The following is a 19086-nucleotide window of genomic DNA, read 5'->3' as shown; positions in this document are numbered from 1 at the left end:
AAAGACTCATTTTAGTTACTTGTCACTTTTTTTTTTTTTTTTCAAATCACTTCAACCCTATATACATTTCTGACATATATAAATTTCGGCCATTTGAAAATAGCCGATCTACAAGCTCACAATGCGTTATGCGTCGCGACGCATTGTGAGCTTTTTCAAATGTTTTTTTCCCCCCTACATTTCACATCACACATCAAGTGCATTTTGATACCATACTTTTGTACTTTGACTCAAGTAGCCCTACATTTTAATTCCAAACTTCTACTTGTGGCAGAGTATTTCTACATTGCAGTATTGATACTTTTACATAACATAAGTAAAGAATGTTTGAACTTTTTCCACAACTGTTCATTTACAAAAGGAACGACTCCCTACTGCGAACTGGAGAAAGCCTGGTAGGCGAGGTTAACTGCGAACCGGATCCCATCGTTCATTTCAAAGAGCCGTTCAAAAGACTCGATTCGTTCGCGAACGTCCCATCTCCACTAGCAGCGCTACCAGTGGGAAGGAAAAGAAAGACGCATCTGGAGAAACGTCGAAGAACCTGTGATTTTGGACGTTAAACAGCAGGGACGCCTTTGCGGTGAACCTCCACGTGAGTAACGGACGCGTTCCACTCGCATGTCGGCATTGAAACGAAGCGTTTTACTCGACGAGCGAAATACGAGAGAGAAAGCAGCTGTAAACATGGCTCAGTGCTGGGCTAGCTAGCGTTTAGCTGTGGGTCTGATCTGACTGACATCTACCTGGGCTGCTGGGTTCAGTGGGTTGATGATGTCAGCTTATTAAAGCTTGATAGTTTGACAGTTGGTATTTTGAATGCGTTTAGATTAGATATAATTAGTAGCCTTGTTTCCGTGTGGTGTTTTTAGCCGTTGTTTTCACTGACAGCAGTAATGGCATTGTAATATCAACAACAAGGTTAACTTTAGCATCTGCTGGCTGGCTGCTGCATCTATCCAGTGGTGGAAAAAGTACTCGAGTATCTCTATTCTCTGTTTCGGAATAAAAAAAAAAAAAAAAAACTTGACTAAAAGTACAAAAGCATTGGCATCAAATGATCAAAATGTACTTACAGTACCAAAAGTAGAATGTACTCGTTAAGCAGAATGTCCCATTTCACAAGTTTTCAAATATATATAAATAGCCTATAAAGTATAAGATGTATGAAAGTCATTTCAAAATAGCTATTTTTTTATGTCCGAAATGTATATAGGGCTGAAGTGGTTTATGTATGTTTTGTAATAATAATAATAAAAATATTAAAAAAATAAAATAATCTACAAAGTAACTTGTAACTAACGTTTTCAAATAATTGTAGTTGAGTAAAAGTACTATATTTACCTCTGAGATGTAGTGGAGTAGAAGTTAAAGTACTGAAAAGTTGAAAACGAAATACTCCAGCTAAGTAAAAAAAAATACCTAAAAATAGTACTTACAAGGGGCACGGTAGTGCAGTGGTTAACGCTTCGCCTCACAGCTAGAAGGTCCTGGGTTCGATTCCCGCCGGGGGACTCTGTGGGTGCTGGCGGCGTGTTTCTCCCTCCACGTCATCAGCGCCCTCACCCTAGGTGGGGTAGGCGATAGGGTTGATACCCTCACAAAAACATGCAGTAATCCTGGTCTCAATAATGCCTCCCCCTGGCCAGCCGGGGCGCTTGATGGAGGGGAAAGGAACTGGTTGGAATAACGTGTTCTGTTCTTTCCACACGTTATGTCCATCCCGGGGAAATCCCCCCTGTCAGGTGAAAAGAAACAACTTGGACTACTCATGCATTGAAGGAAGTATGAGGTCAGTCCGTTGTCTCCCCAGGCACGGCAGCGGGAGAGCAGAGCCCAGGATTACATAGGCAATTGGCACTGGGTGAAAATGGGTTGCAAAATCTTGGGATAAAAAAAAGAAAAAAAGTACTTACAGTAAGTACAGTACTTAGTTACTTCACACCACTTGTTGCCAACTACCTGAAATTCAAATACCTGACCAAGAAAAATTAAGGATGCCCAGAAAAAGATTAAATCTTTCTGGATTATGTAAAGTTTTTGTACATTATTAACCACTAACCCTAACCCTAACCCCAGCATGTATATGCACAGTGAGCCTTGTAGATCTGATATTTTTTGCAAAGAGATTTGGTGTACTGTAGACAGAAAATAATGGTCCAAGTTCAAGTCCATTTTATCCAAGGAGTTTTAGATTGTGCATACATTCACCCATTCACATCACACACACACACACACACACATTCATATTCACCAATGGCGGTGGAAACCGTGCAAGGTACCGCACGGTTTCCACCGCCATTGGTGAATATGAATGTGTGTGTGTGTGTGTGTGATGTGAATGGGTGAATGTAATGCATACATAGGTTGACCTAATGACATGTTACCGTACAATCCTGCTCATCAGGTGCAATTAGGGGTTCAGCGTTTTGCTCAAGGACACTTCTACACTACCCTGCAAGCCAAATGACGTCATGATGACGTTATGATAACATCCTCCGGTGACTCGGGTGACGTTCTGAACTAGGCCAGATCACAGCCCATGTGGGGATGATCTTGACGTCATTACCAGGACGTCACACGGACTATAGGATTATTGTTTGTGATGGTAGTTATGATATTTATCTGGCCTAGATCGGACCCTCGCTGATTAATCCAGGACGTCCGTTTTCGTGGGCAGGATTTATTTTGGTTGAAATCAGGTGATATTCTAGGCCAGATCTGACTAGTCATGGTTTGACTTGTGTCACTGTCTGTCTGATTGATTCCCAAAAATAAGGAACACAAGACTGAAATAACATGTCTTTTAGTTTCCAAATAAGGGAAATTTGGCAACCCTACTCTCACACGAATGTGTCCTAATCTTGTATCACTTCACTGTTGCAATTTGGAAACAATGGGTGTGGTTTGGTTTGCAGGAATTGGCCAGGTGCATTCATTTCAAATGATGTGAGATGAGAGTAAAAACTGGCTAATGATGAAGTGCCTAATCTTCTTGGCTTAGACTCCATAAGAAAAGATTAGAGGATTAGGCAAATCTTTAATCATCTCTGGAAGGAAATTCTGTCTAAAGTAAAAAACAAACACAAAACCAAGACAAATAGGATAGTTAAGCTGAAATTAGGCACAAAATATCTGCAATGGGTCTCTGAGTGAATCTGAATCTGAATGTGTAGAGTTTATCAAACAATAGTCATTACTATGTCTTATCACCAATGAACTGGCAGTATGTCAACTTTTAAAATGTATGAAAGTCATTTCAAAATAGCAGATCTACAAGCTTGTAGATCGTCTAAATGGCTGAAATATATATATGGGGCTTTTAAGCCGTGACATCATTTTGTAGGCAGAGGAGAACTCTGCCCCCAGAGCATTTTCTGTCCCTCGCTATTTCAACAGATCCGAGACAAAAATAACGACTAAAGTATAATTCTAACACTTTCCTTTCAACAACAAAGAGAAGAAAAATGTGTAAATAGTAAAAATAGTAAAAAGATTCACGGAAACTGGGGGCAGAAATTCTCCTCTGCCTACAAAATGATGTCATACTTTACAGCCCCATAGGGCTGAAGTGGTTATGTATGTTAATACTAATAATCTACAAAGTAACTTGTAACTAAAGTTTTTAAATAATTGTAGTTGAGTTTGAGTCAAAGTACAATATTTACCTCTAAGATGTAGTGGAAGTACTGAAAAGTTGAAATTCTGGTAATACTCCAGTAAAGTAAAAAAAAAAAAAAAAAAAAAACTCAAAATTGTACTTACAGTAAGTACAGTACTTGAGTAAATGTACTTACTTTGTTACTTTACACTGCTGGTTGCCAACTACCTGAAATTCAAAGACCTGACCAGGACCGGGTGTCCCTTATTTCCAAGAAAAATTAAGGATGCCCAGAAAAAGCCCAGGAGAGAGATTAGAGCTCTCCAGACTGAATAACTAATATTGTTTTAAGCTTAGCTTTTTTTAGGTGGGAGTTAATTAGTTTTGTGAGGGAATTAAATTCTATGTTTACCTAAGACTGTTAATGCTTTAGATTATGAAAGTAATTTGGCTTGCGATGAGAAAATAGTATTAGGCAGTTTGAAATCTTTACACAGGCATAGGTTTAGGAATCCTAGGATCCTTATACCATAATTTAATTTATTATTAAATCAGGCAAAATCTCAGATCTTTCGGGGGCTACGGTGGTTAGCGCTTCGCCTCACAGCTAGAAGGTCCTGGGTTCGATTCCTACCGGGGGACGCTGTGGGCACTGGGGGCGTGTTCCTCCCTCCGCGTCATGTTCTCCCCGTGTCTCCTAGGGTTGATACCCTCACAAAAACATGCAGTTATCCTGGTCTCAATAATACCTCCCCCTTGTACCAGTGAACTGTACCGTCATGAAACTGTACCCTTTCCTATGCAAACTTCTAATAAAGTCTTCAATCAATCAATCAATTAGACTGTTATTAACCAAGACCAAAACGTCATGACCATAATTACACCCTGACCCTCCCTGGTTGCCTGTGAGTTTCAGAATTGATTAAGACTTACAAGGCTCAGATTTGTAGGTAAGGGCCCTCTTGGTTGTTCCTAAAACTGGCCTCATTAAACTCACCTCATTATCTGTGGGCGATTGGACTTTTAAAGCCCCGGGCGGGCACCAAAGCTTTGGAGCTCCTTGCCTGTCTGTCAGTGCCTGAGGATTTAACTAAGGCTTGTAAAGTCAACTTGTCATCTTTTAAATTACTTCTGAAAACTTTACTTTCATGTCATGGCATTTTGCTCACCTCCGAGAAAATGTACATAAAGTGTTAAAAAAAGAAAAGAAAAAAAGAAAAAACATTCAACGCTCATAAGTGTCACGTCACACACAAATAGCAATACTTAAAGGCCCAGTTCACGTCTGGGACAACCAGATCATATGATGCAGCATGATGATGCATTTATGATGCAGCATGATGCATCATAATGCAAAATGCATCATCATTCATGCTGAAATACTAAAATATCTCAAAACACAGATTGAACACAAAAAATAACTCAGGATTGTGTTGATCTTGTCCCAATCAACAATAAAATAAGATCTGGTTGTCCCAGAGGTGAACTGGGCCTTTAAAGAACAACTAAACAATGCAGCGCCAAACAAAAGTGTTCCTAACAGTCAATGCTAGTCAGTGCAACACAAGTATCTCACTGCCATGCATACACAGCAATAGAACTCAATACTACCAACACAACCCAATAGTGCAGGGCCAAACAATAAGTGTCCATAGTCAGTGCAAATAAATCAAGAATAAAAAATAAATGAAAGCAAGAAAGTGTGACACAGCAAGACGCCACAACCAATCCTCCCATCATCATCATCATTCATCCCTCCTCTCTCTCTCTCTCTGCAGGATGTTCCGGTTGCGGGCGTTGACGGCGGCCTCGGTGGGCCTGGCACAGGCGTCCCGGCGCTACCACAGCGGGGCAGTGCGGGGGGGCCCTGGCCGCCGGAGGCTGATGCTAGCAGCTCTGGCCGGGGTGACGGGGGTGTCTGCTAGTGCTGGACTGCTCTGGGCCAGGTAGGTGTAGGTAGGGGTGGGCGATATGGTGATAAATATCACTGAGACGACACAATGTCTCCACGATATTCCTTTTCAGAGATATCGTATATATTGTGTTACAATGAGGGAGCCTTATAAAAAATCCTCACCTCATGCAATAAAGAACGTGCAGACCAGTCGAGTGCTCCGTTATTTTGTTTGGGTAGTCATTTATGAAGTGCCCAGGTAGTGAAACAAATGAAACCAAATGGACTATAAAAAAATATATAAAAGTTAGAAATCGTGTGATGACGTCTTTGGTTAGGCAGTTTTCAGAACTTTCCACAGCCCACCTCAGGTGTCTCAGAGGTGTGTATATAAAAATGCACTTCAAACTAAAGCAGTCCAGAGCGGGTATGGACAGAATGGGGCCATCCTAATGAGCATTAGGGAGGAGGACCTGTAATATGAACATAAAGGTTGACAACGGGTGAAGAGCTCTGTAAAAGTGCAGCTTCATGCTGATGTGAGTCTGTGATATTTATATTTTTAAGCCAGGCATGCACTCTAAAAACAAAACAGATGGTTCTAAATAGCACTATAAATGGGTCTTTCACGCATAATCATGGGGGGACCTAGACGAGCCCTTCATCTTTACTATACAGCAGGGGTCTTCAACGTTTTCAGGCCAATGCCCCCTTAATCGAGAGAGAGAGATGAAGCAGGGACCCCCACAACCTTTTTTCATAGATTCCATATAGTGTCATCATATAATTCTTTGGGTGAACTACTCCATTTAAGAACCAATATTTTTGTGCGTGTTGGCTGGAGCAAATCCTAGTGGCAGTACACCCTGCACCTCACTACTGTAATACCCTTTTAACACAGTTCATGGTGTGCTCCACCCAAATCATTTGAATTCCGCTGAAAGCACATCTGGAGTTGTATGCACTGTTGGAAAGAGGATATTCTTCTTTCCTTCATAATCATGCTAATATTGTATGTACTCATAGGACTATCATGCAATGAATTAGAAATGTTTAATGCGCTAATAGTCACAACGGAATGTAGAGGCATGGCTTCGCATGGCCAGTCTGTGATGTCAGTCATCTATGACATCAGTGCTATGTCATCAGTGACTGCCATTGATTCCATTATCAAATTCAAGTTAAATAGTAAAATCCCACCGGTGCAAAGTGAGCGGTGCTTGGATGGTATCAAACAAGACACACGTGCATATCTCCTTGTATGGGCTGTTCGGTCCGTGGCGTTTGTTATCTCCATACATGGAGTTCTGTGCTCATTCTATGCTCCTACACACGAAGCCAGACGTAGGAGAGGTTAGCACTAAAACATTTTTAGAGGGGTAGGTCTACTTCTTTGGCCTACTGACCAACCTTGACCCGTCCGTGCTGGATAATTATCGACCCATCTCTAATTTGCCTTTTCTGGGCAAGGTCCTAGAAAAAATTATCTTTCATCAATTGGATGTGTTTCTGCAGAACAATAAGGTGCACAACAAATTCCAATCCGGCTTCAGGAAAGGACACAGCACAGAAACTGCACTTTTAAAAGTTATTAATGATCTTAGGGTGGCTGCTGATAACAAAGATGTGTCCGTTCTCCTACTGCTGGACCAATCGGCGGCTTTTGACACAATTGACCATACAATTCTAATACAACGTCTCGAACACTGGGTAGGACTGTCAGGTACAGCTCTGTCCTGGTTTTGCTCTTATCTGACAGGCAGAAGCTACTCTGTTAATATAGCTGACTTCGAGTCAAACAAACACAACATCTGCTCTGGTATTCCACAGGGCTCGATTCTTGGTCCTTTATTATTCTCCCTCTATATACTGCCGCTGGGAGAACTTATTTCCGCTCACGGTGTGAATTTCCATTTCTATGCTGATGACACCCAGTTGTACCTTTCGGTGGCTACGGACGACCCCTGTGCTCTAGACCCATTGCTGACGTGCGTGTCCAGCATAAAATGCTGGATGAGTGAGAACTTTCTCAAGCTAAATGAGGACAAGACAGAAGTTCTCATAATAGGTTCTACTGCCCAGAGAGAATCAATAATAAATAGACTTGGTAACCTGGCTAAAGAAAATAACACCTCTGTTAAGAACCTGGGGGTGATCATTGATGCTGAATTAAATTTTAATACACACATTAATCATGTCACGAAGATTGCCTTCTTTCACCTTAGAAATATTGCGCGAATTAGAGCCTATCTGTCGCTGAACGATGCAAAAACGCTGATCCACGCTTTTGTTTTCTCTCGGCTTGATTACTGCAACGCACTTCTCTCTGGTCTGCCAAAGAAAACAACTGACAGATTACAACTTGTTCAAAATGCAGCAGCCAGAGTTTTAACAAAAACTAAGATAAGAGAACATATTACTCCAGTTTTAGCGTCGCTACACTGGCTCCCGGTTGTTTTTAGGATTGATTTTAAAATTCTTTTACTTGTTTATAAAGCTCTAAATGGTCTGGCACCTTCGTACCTCTATAACTGCCTGCATAGATATGTTCCAACCCGCCCACTCAGGTCCTCTAGTGCAGACCTACTTGAGGTGCCAACAATGACATATAAAAAATATGGTGAAGCAGCTTTCTGCTTCTATGGACCGACAGCTTGGAATAAACTACCACTACACCTAAGACAGGCAGCCTCGGTGGATAGCTTTAAAGCACAGCTCAAGACCTATTTCTTTACTCTTGCTTTTAGCTACATTTTTTAATCCCTATGCTGCTATTGACGTCCGCACGGCTCTGAAATTGTTCTTCAATGTTCTATGCTTTTATTTTTTCTTGCTTTATTGTAATCATTTTACTTATCTCTTTTTTATGTATTTTTTATTTCTATTTTACTTTTTCTCTGTTAAGCACGTGTGCTTCATTTTATGCTCTGTAAAGCACTTTGAGCTGCATTTCATGTCATGAAAGGTGCTATACAAATAAAGTTTTATTATTATTATTATTACTGGCAGTGTGAGTGTACAAAAGAAATCTGGTGCTGATCAGTTTGCGAGATTAGCCCCCCTTACCATACATACAGTACTCAAAGATCCATTTCTAGACAGCTCTGCCTTCTATACAGAGCCACAATGTAAAGATAATGTGGGGTAAATAATGTGGATTATATTTTTAAATATACGATTGGGGCGTTATTTACTTTTGTTCATCATTACATATCTATATGTAAAGAAACACTGGATCAGATTAGAGTCGAGTCCAAAGTAGAAATACTATCTGGAGAATAAACTAATCAGTCTTGTTTTAATCGAGTTCTGTAGACAAACTGTTTCTTGTATACGTTCTAATGCTTTAGTATTAGTATTCTGTGCTACATTTTCAAGGTTCAAAACTAGATTTCTCATCCAAAGTGGGCAGTTATTTCCAAGGTGAATAAACCTAAGGCTTTGTTTCACTGCAGTCCAAAGAAAACAAAGCGGAAGAAAGTCTTAAAAATCTCGAAATGAGTTTAAGATCTGATTGATTTGAGCAGAGCACGTCGCACACTAACCCCAGAGGGACCTAGTTCCAGGCTATGGTATATAGTCTATCAACTCATCTTAAATAGCTTCACAGAGTAAGGAAATGGAATTGAACCTTTCACATTGTTAATTATTAGAATTTGGGACCGGACCCAGTGTTTGGGAGTAGAGAGTAGAGAGAGCCAGTATGGGCCAGGAGCAGTGGTGGAAAAAGTACTCAAATGTGCACTACAGAAAATTGCAGATAAAACTTAAGTGAATAATGTATAATTTCCATATTATAGACATTCCCTCTGAAATTGTGAGCAATTTGTTAGAGGGATACTCTAACAAATTGCCCACAATTTCACAAACAGCCGTGCCATAAAAAGAATCGGGTTCTAGACGTCATCCTTCCTGCCACACTACACTACACCCCCTGGGTTTGAGATGGGCTTTATGATGGCACTCCCATGACTAACAATACTAGTGTGTAGTTAAGATGTACTGTAGCGCTGGGTCTGGCCACTGATGTGAGGGCTCTTTGGGGACATAGTGACTGTAGAGAAAAGGAGTGAGCATGATGGATTGCACCAGAGGGTGCTCAAAAGTGATAGGATGAGACCAATTCTAGACCTCCAAACCTGAGGCCTGATGCTGGCCATGTCTCATTAAACAGAATTATTCAGCACCCCCACGGGTGGGACTCGGCTATTTGTTTTATTATTACCATTCCGATTTTTCAATTTAGTCTGAAAATTTGTCTGAAAATGTGGGAGCTTGTCCACGGCAAACTACACATGTACAAACAAGGATGGGACGATATTAAAATGTCATATCACGATTATTGTGACACAAGAAATCGTGATTTACAATATTATCGCGATAATCAAAATCCATTATCCTGGGGTGGAACATTTGCCAAAAACGTGACGCTTGTGAGCTTGCGTATTTTTTTGGCTAAGACATTTGATAGAGTGAAAAAATACTGTATCAAGTACGTGTATATTATAAGTACCTTTTACGAATTATAGAGGGTTTAAATTATACCGGATATGCAGCTCTGCAAATAAAAGGTGAATTGATCCCAGTGCATGACGGACGACGATATCACGATATATTAAATCTCCACGATGCGAGTGTTTTTTATCACGATAAACGATAATATCGCTTATCGTCCCATCCCTATGTACAAACAAGGATGCCCAAAGCAACAGAGCATCTCTTTCTCTCTCTCTCATTCCATTTATTTGTGCAGCCATGTTTGCATTAATCCCCGTGCCAGCCTAAACCCTCCCTCCCCACAGGTCCTAACATGAACCCCGTTTTTGCTTGTTGAAACGCAGAGCGCATGCCGATGCTGGGCCGTCCGTCCGTCACGCGGAGCAGGCAGAGCAGGCAGAGGAAGCAGGGTTCGCAAAAGACGCAGCAGAGACCGACGCCGAGTCTGAGAAGTCGGTGGAATCCAGCAGTGGCGGAGACGAGGAGGAGGGAGAAGGAGAGGAGGGCGGCGATGCAAAAAAGAAGAAACCCCGCTCTGGATTTCGTGACCGCAAGGTAATCAATAAACAACAAACATCCCAGCCCATATGCAGTTATTCAATCAGTCCCACCGTTTACTGTAATTGGCCCGGAAGATGGCGTTTTTAGAGCACACAACCCCCCCTTCCCCCCCTATCGCCCCCATGTCCCATAAGACAAGCGTCAGTGTAATTCTGACAGTATATTTTATCGAGCTGCGCGAAAGCCAATCAGTGTACATTTCCTTTGTCATAAATGTACCACCACTAAATGTCATTGCTGTTAATTAGGCCGAGGATGAAAAAGTACCAGCAAGACAAGCGATAGGGCATTTGACGTGATGCCAGCTAAACCCAATTTCTGGCAAAAAAAAAGTACTTCATTATTTTCAGACGACCTGGCAGAGAGAGAACGAAGCTGTAACAATAGGGCAGAAGTTTGCCTTGCTGCAACATGCTGCTGCAGTGGGACAATGTGTAGTGTGTGTTTGTGTGCGTGCGTGAGTGCGTGCGTGCATGCGTGCGTATACAGTCATGCTTTTCCTTGCTCAGAAAATGGACCTCTGGGGGGGTGGGGTGACTAGTATGCACAGCAGTAAACATGATTGGTCCACATCATCACAACTATGCACAACAGTAAACACATTGAAATAGAAATCTATGCATTTTCCTGTAATTTCTGATAATTTGATCTGGACGAAAAATCTAAGCCTTGTCACAGAACATGATCACTGATTAGGGGCTAGGGGTGGGCGACACTGGAAAAAAACATTATCACAATACTCTTCATGCAGTATCACGATACTGTTTTATGCGAGTTTTTAGGTTTATTATGATTATTAGACCCACACAGATATTCTATTGATAATCTATTCATTGTTATGCTGCATATAGAAAGATAGATATCCTAATCTATGATTTTTTTTAATGATAACATTTTGATTTTTGATTAAACAATTAACATCTTTTACCTCAAAATATTTACTAGTTGGTGTGATGATGGTTCAGGTCATTCAAATGGGTCCAAGAAATGTTTTATGGGTTCCCATAAAATGTTTTTGAGTGTTGTGAGCTTGTAGATTGGCTATTTTCAAAACAATTTGGCTAAATCATTTCGGGACCTCTCTGGGGGTCTCGACCCACAGGTTGACAACAACCCATGCCTTACCATTGAAACTTGGGGGGAAACAAATTACCCTACGACCAACCAAAGTCAGGAGGTTTGTTATGATACAAGCTTTCTTTTTACAGAATTACTCCATATTTTACAATACAGTTATCATCCTAGCTTTTAGCTTTTCTACTAACAAAAATGGCATGGTTTTATAACTAAGCCAATTATGAAATAGACGCGAAATAGGCGCTACGATTTCACCGCGAGACACACGCATATGCTTCAACGGTGAAAGCATAACAAACAAAGCACTTTACAACTAGCGGCAAATAGCTACTTGTTTGTAGTTAATAAAAACAGAAGCATGCATTTACAAGGCGATCTAAATCACCTCATCAATACTGCCAGAACACACAGCTGTGGACTCCACTCCAGCACACACACACACACACACACACACACAGCTCAGCAGTTTGCAGTGAGATGGCTGATAGTGATAGCAGGACGGATAAAGTAGTTTGCGTCCTGTTAGTTTAATCCATCCATTATTAAAAATATGCTTCAAAGAATGCAGGGCAAGCTGCATCACTGCTTTATAAAGTCCTGTGAAAGTGAAACTAAATCGTGGTCGTGGACCAGTGTGCCGTGCTGCTCGGTGCTCCGGCCAGTCACTGTAGAGCAGGGGTTCCCAAACTCTTTTGTCTCAGGGCACCCCATAAATATTTTTTTATTCCGAAGCACCCCTACATTATAATTTTCACTCCCAGCACCTTATATTTATAGCATATTGTTGTTGTCGGGTGGAAACCTTGTATGTCCAAAACCGTTCGTTTTGTATTTATCATCTATAAAATGTACTAAACTAGTGAAAACAGCAGATCTACAAGCACACAATGCCTCGCGATGTAGATCGGCTGTTTTCACTAGTTTTGTGCGACAGTCTTGTATGATGAAGCAGGGCTTTGCTTTACCAGAAGACGTACACATTTGAAGCTTGGAGATACGAGGTTTCTGCCCGACAGTGACGATAATCTAGTGATTATGTTGCAAGGAAAACATTGAAATAATAGCCATTTTGGTTAGAACTGATTGGAAATAACTTTGGACTTCAAGTTTAAAATGATACTAAATATAAGTGTCCAAATAAATTCCAGATATAATCAAATGATCTCGCGGCACCCCAGGACTGCCGTTGCGGCACCCCAGGGTGCCCCGTCACCCACTTTGAAAACCCCTGCTGTAGAGTGTAGACACTCGGAGCCTGTCTGCGTGCTGCCCGGGGGCGGGGCCGTGAAAGCAAAGGGACAGATCCTCAAGCCATATGACACGTTGAGGCGCGACACGTTGTTAGCTTGTAGATCTGTTCTTTTTGGTGAATTACACCACCGTACTATAGAAGTATAAATTAAGCAATAGAGCAGCGACTCATAGAACGTGCACTCGCTGTATCCAGAGCCTTTTCTGTATGACTGCTTGTATCACGAGAGAAACGATAATCTGAAAAGGCATATCGTGGCAAAGCTGTATCGTCGAGACGATAATTATCGCCATATCGCCCACCCCTATTAGGGGCGGCATAGCTGAATGATTTGGGAGTCCGCCTGGGGAACCAGGTTGTCCCTGGTTTGATTCCAGGCCAGGGTAGCAATGTCGTTGTGTCCCTCTGAGCAAGACTCTTAACCCCTAATTGCTCACGCGCTCCTTGTGGGCAGCGAATCAGCTGGGTTGGTCTGAAAATACTGAATTTCCCCCTCGGGAGGAAGTAGGTAACTATTGTTATTGTTGAATGTCAAATGAACTCAAGTACTGTTAATTTGAATCTGACATGAGGAGCCGATAAAGGAACCATAACGCTTTTCATTTGGAAGGCTTTGCAGGGGTTGACACTAAGGTCTTCAGAGGCACTTGCCCATCGGGCAAGTACAGGTCATGTTCTACTTGCCCGAAGGTAATGTCCACTTGCCCGAAAAGTAAATCGTCCATTATAAAATGATAGGTACGATTTTAATTACCGCTCAATTTAACACTTATTTCTTCACTTTCTGGGGCTGTGCGATAAAATGTCATACATCAATACCTCCAAATCCAAATACCAAATACTTTAGCTATGATTGAATGTCTATGGTTTCACACTTGTTATTTTATATTTTTAAATATAAAAAACAGCAAATCATAGGTTAATAGTGCTCTTATTTTACATTCCACAGACCAGAAGACACAGCGTACTGGCCACTTTCAGGTGTTTAGACAGATATCTCGTGTTGTGTTTATAGACATTTGTGTCCCCTCTCAAATGAGCACTTGCCCTGTCGGGCAAGCTGAAAGCCAACTTCACCTGCCCTGACGTTTTATTTACCTGCCAGGGGCAGGTGGGCAAGCCTTAGTGTCAATGCCTGGCTTTGGTAAGCTGCTTGTTGCACTAAGTTCTTTTCAGACGGCATTTAGTAATTTATTTTCAATGAGAGGCGAGCGCGCAGGTAGGGAGGAGTGGGCAATCTGAGACGACATTCCTGTGAAACTGTCACGATTGGGCTTGTTTCACACATGTGCCAGCACGTGGCGAGCAAAGGGTTTGATGGGCTGAACTTGGATCAAGCTATTAAACACACTTGCAGAGTATTTGAATAGCTATTTTTAATTTTGGCACTGGTGATTTTCCTTTGGCGCTAGCTAAAAAATCTTTGTGGGAGGAGGGCCACACATTTCGCTATGCAGGAAAAACTGATGGTGTGTTTTTGTGTGTGTGTGCGCGTGCGTGCGTGCGTGCGTGCGTGCGCATGTTTACTTGTGTATGTGTGCTGTAGACTGTGACAGCTCTCGGGTCTGTCAAAGTGTTGATGGATTTCTATGGTGTCTGTCTAAGCTGCTGATTTTACACTTTTTCTGTTGCTGTCATAGAGTAGCTTGTATCGACACACAGACAGTGAACTTTTGTTCTTGTTTATAATCTTTTGTTAAATTTAACTACAACGTACAATAAATGTATCATTACTATAGTATGCTGCTCCAGTAGGGATTGAATCATCAAGCCCTAATGCCTGTTACTAAGAGAGCAGCATGTTCCACCTTCCTGCTGTTCAGCAGATAAAACCAGTAAGACTCCCTAATCGGGAGATAAGTGACCGTCAGTCACCAATCTCACCATTGATGTCACATCTCTGTAATAGGGATGGGACGATATGAGCATTTCATATCACGATTATGATTTACGATATTATGGCGATAATCAAAATCCATTATCCTGGGATGGAACATTTGCCAAAAAATAGCCGATCTACAAGCTCACAACGCGTCGCCTTGAGACGCGTTGTGACCTTGTAGATCGGCTATTTTTTGGCAAAGACATTTGATAGAGTGAAAAAAAGACTGTATCAAGTACATACATATTATAAGTACCTTTTACCAAAGGGTTTAAGTGGTACCGGATATGCAGCTTGGGCAAATAAAAGGCGAATTGATCCCGGTGCATGACGGAGGACGATATCACGATAAATTAAATCTCTGCGATACGATTAATGCGAGTGTTTTTTTATCACCATAAACGATGATATCGCGTATCGTCCCATCCCTGCTCTGTAGATGGTGTATCTTTGTCTTCAGTCTTACTGTAAACCTCTGCGTATGTGTGCATGTGTGAGAGTGTTGGGGGGGGGGGGGGATTGAAATGCTGAATGCTTATTAAGGAAAAACTGCTTCGGCCTGCATCCACGTGGCTGACACTCGGATCAATATCCTAAATGAGATGAGGGCTACAGAGAGATGACATAGCTGACTCTCCATCACTTGGGGACGGTATTCCCCGCCACTTCGTCGTCTATATGCTAATGCTGTGTTGGTGATTCCCCCAAAGTCCCGTATGCTCTGCAGAATTGTGTGATGCGTTGTGTGGTGTACTGTAGATAGGCTATGCTTTTGGCGAGCAAATTTAACCCATTTAGGCCTAGAAATTATTGAATGCTTTAACCGGTGAAAAATAGCAGATATACAAGCTCACAGCGCGGCACCGAGTGCCGCGCTGCGAGCTTGTAGATCTGCTATTTTTGAAAAAGTCGTGAAAATGTGTGCAAATCTTTGAATATAATGTATTTTCAAAGTGAATGTTTGTAACTCAGATGTTGCTTCTGGGGTGGTCCCTGGAACTAAATATTTTGAGATGGGGGTCCGTGGCCAAATAAATATCATTTTGGGGGTCCTTCACATGAAAAGGTTTGAGAACCACAGACTACGTCTCTCAAGAACAGACTAACTGAGTGAAAAGGACCTTTTCTTTGACGATGGCTGGCCAGATTGCTGACATAGAAACATAGGGTTTTTAAAAAAAATCTTAGAAGGATTCAAAAGACACTTATAGAATCGGGTCAAAATTCTAATTTTCACGATTTTTCAAAAATAGCAGATCTACAAGCTCGCAGCGCGGCACTTGGTGCCGCGCTGTGAGCTTGTATATCTGCTATTTTTCAATAGTTAAGCATAAAATAATGATACACAAAATGTGTACCCGTTCTAAATGGGTTAAGTAATGAGTGTTCGGCTTTAACCTCACACTAGCGGCCCAAATGTTCTGGGAAAATTGCAGATCTACAACAAGCTCACAATGCCCCCACAACGTTGCCGTGTCGTGAGCCTGTAGAACTGCTATTTTTGCAGATGAGATTTGGTGTCACGGGAAAAAAAGGAGTCCACAGGGATTCCGCTCAGGTAATCTATTGGGTTTTAGTGATTCTGATACATTATAGAAGGTGAACTCACAGTGTTAGAGTGTATTGCCAAGGACCATTGCTCAGGAACATTATAGTAATTCAGAAACCTGACACCTGACTCTTCATCATGATGTCACTTGGAACAATTTCATGAAATACAGTGGCAATGAAGTGAAAAGTGCCAGGAGGAGACATATTTAAAGGCAGTGGTGTCTTCCTAAAATTAGAGGGCTTGCCTTTTGGGCATCTTCAAAATTAAAAGGTAGAGTGAGTTAAATCTCTCGCGGTGCCTTTGGCTTTGGCTTGGCGTCCTTATTGCATTTCGTCACTGTCGAGCAGAAACCCTGTATCTCCAAGTTTCAAAATAGTATGTTCTTAACTCTTACTGTGCCAATCCCGAACTAGTTCGGCTTTATTTGTCCTTATCAGGGTGCCGATCCCGAACTAGTTCGTCTTTTTTTTTTTTTCGAGCCGGGCCGCCGGCCGTCATCTGTTTACACGGCCCGCGAGAGCGTCGCGCCGCCGATATTTACCATCCACTCCAATGCAATCCAGGATCTTTAGAGCTCATTTTCTCTGTTCCATGCATATCCATGAGGTGTGCAAGGTTTAATCATGGCTAAATCGCCGATAATAGGGCTTCTAAAATGCTTGGTAGCCAATAGCTAACTTCAAGCTAACTTCATCCTGTTCCTGTACATGCACAAAGGAAAGTGTTCAGGCGAGTCATGGCTGCGCACGGCTTGGTGCATATACCAGCGCTTGTCTATGTAGGATTCTATGGCCATTGGGCGCCCTCTAGTGGTGAAAAGGTGGCATTGAAAGAGTTCAATTTAAGCCCTATTTCATCATACAAGAGTGTTGCACAAAAGTATTGAAGATGGCAGATCTACAAGCGCACAACGCGTCGCTCCACAAGGCGTTGTGCGCTTGTAGATGGGCTATTTTCACTACTTTAACTCGTTTTTAAAATAATAATAAAAAAGGAACAGTTTTGGACATACAAGGTTTCCACCCTACAGCAACAATTCTCTGCACTAGTGACTCCTACTGGTTCGTCGGAACACTTGTTCAGCAGTGACAGGAACTATACAGTAGAAGGTGGCAAAAACCTCAGCGTGTTAATACACCCCCTGCGAAACCCCTTGCTAGGAGGTGGAGAGAAAAAAGCGGCTAGCCACTACACGTGGCTCCTGTGTTTTAGAGGAAGCATGTGTTTTAGAGGAAGCATGTGGTTATCTACTACTACCCCTGTTATCTGTGAGTGTGTATGCAGTGACCACATTGCCATGTGACTGTATGCCAAACAAGCATCTTGCAAACAAAAAATTTCTTGTGAGCACTTTGCTGTTTATGGCCTAGGCATTGTGTTATAAACCAAAATGACTTGCTTGTTTTTTTTTTTATTAAAGAGACGATGCCGCTAACACAAACCACAGCTTTCCAGTGTGTGTGCCGTGTGTTGTGTTATCCTTCTGCGCTTGCCTTGTCATTATTCATGCGTGCTGCGATGGCCTGGCTACGCTGTGAATGAGGTGCGTGACCCTGTGAGTGGACTACTGGAGTGGACTGAGGAACCCTGTCTGTACTCGGTCCCAAACAGTGACAGCTTGTTGTAACCCCCGAGTCCCTTCAGCTCCCTCTTTAAAAAAAAAAAACACGGTTTTCATTTATTTGCTTTTCGATTATGCTGTAATGGAGTCTGGGAGCTGGAGGCTTTAACACTGACTGCACCTCAGTCAGTCACTGACAGCTCCATTTTCTGTAGGCACCTTACACACCTCTATTCCTGTCACCCACCCCAACGCTCCGCTCGGCTCCTTTCACTCCGTCTGGAGTGATGGCTGCGTTTTTGATTTGACACGTCACACTGTGAGTCTCGGCATTATGGTTTTGTTATCAGGTTAATATTGCATTAAGCAGTCGTCAGCCGTGTACAACTGAGCATTGTTCTTTTTGTGTTGCTGAAAAGCTGCCAAAGATGTGCTTAGAATTTTCATTTCAGCGATCCTCACTGGGATACAATCTGTGAACGTGAAAACAAATCCTAAACCACAAGATCGCATCCCTATTCTGGGGATAATATTCTGTAATAGCACATGCACAGATCTGTTAGATATGTCTATTTTCAGGGAAGGGATTTGGTTGTAGAGGGGAAAAAAGGAGGGAGAAAAGGAGTGTTATAGATCCCTGGGGGACCTTGGGTCAACTAGGGTTTACGTGATTAACTATTTTTTTAATAGTTTAAAGCAGTGTTTCTCAATCTTTTTTGGCTTGAGTACCCCCTTTCCCAGATTTTTGAATCGAAGTACCCCCTTTACCTGACAACAACGTTTACCTTATAAAACTGCAATTAAAACCATAACTAGTGGTATATGATGCTATATGATAACCCCCACTTTTCAAGAATATAACATCACAAATATGAAAGGGAGTGAGAGTTTGGCTCCTCCTGAACAGATTTATTTTCAACACTATGGCCGTAATATTTCAGTCCAGTTTTCATGTCAATAACTTACATTCAAACATCATTCAAACACATCCCAGTTGCCTGGTATGTAATTTGGGTTAGCAACTATCAGGATCTCAAGTGTCATCATTAAACATAACTCCTCTAATTCAATTGCAGTTAATTATTTAACTATGAATATTATCATGATTTATTCTTCTATTTTTCTTTTTTGGTACCCCCTGCAGTACCTCCGTGTACACCTAGGCGTAGGGTTAGTACCCCCATTTGAGAAACACTGGTTTAAAGCATA

The 19086-nt window shown here is 41.8% G+C and overlaps 1 protein-coding gene across 1 annotated transcript in view; it reads left to right on the top strand.

Annotated features, from left to right (window-relative positions):
• Positions 1-491: 491 nt before the first annotated feature.
• Positions 492-19086, top strand: part of micu1 (mitochondrial calcium uptake 1) — a 102244-nt gene continuing 83649 nt past the window's right edge. Inside the window, exons 1-3 of the mRNA XM_080740423.1 lie at positions 492-595; positions 5380-5547; positions 10337-10547. Coding sequence (XP_080596549.1) covers positions 5381-5547; positions 10337-10547 — 378 coding nt within the window. The 5' untranslated portion in view covers positions 492-595; position 5380. The remainder of the gene's footprint in view (positions 596-5379; positions 5548-10336; positions 10548-19086) is intronic.

Source organism: Nannobrachium achirus (genome assembly GCF_963921795.1).
Source record: "Nannobrachium achirus genome assembly, chromosome: 13".
NCBI classification, from domain to species: Eukaryota; Metazoa; Chordata; class Actinopteri; order Myctophiformes; family Myctophidae; genus Nannobrachium; species Nannobrachium achirus.
This window is presented reverse-complemented; position numbering and strand designations above follow the sequence as displayed.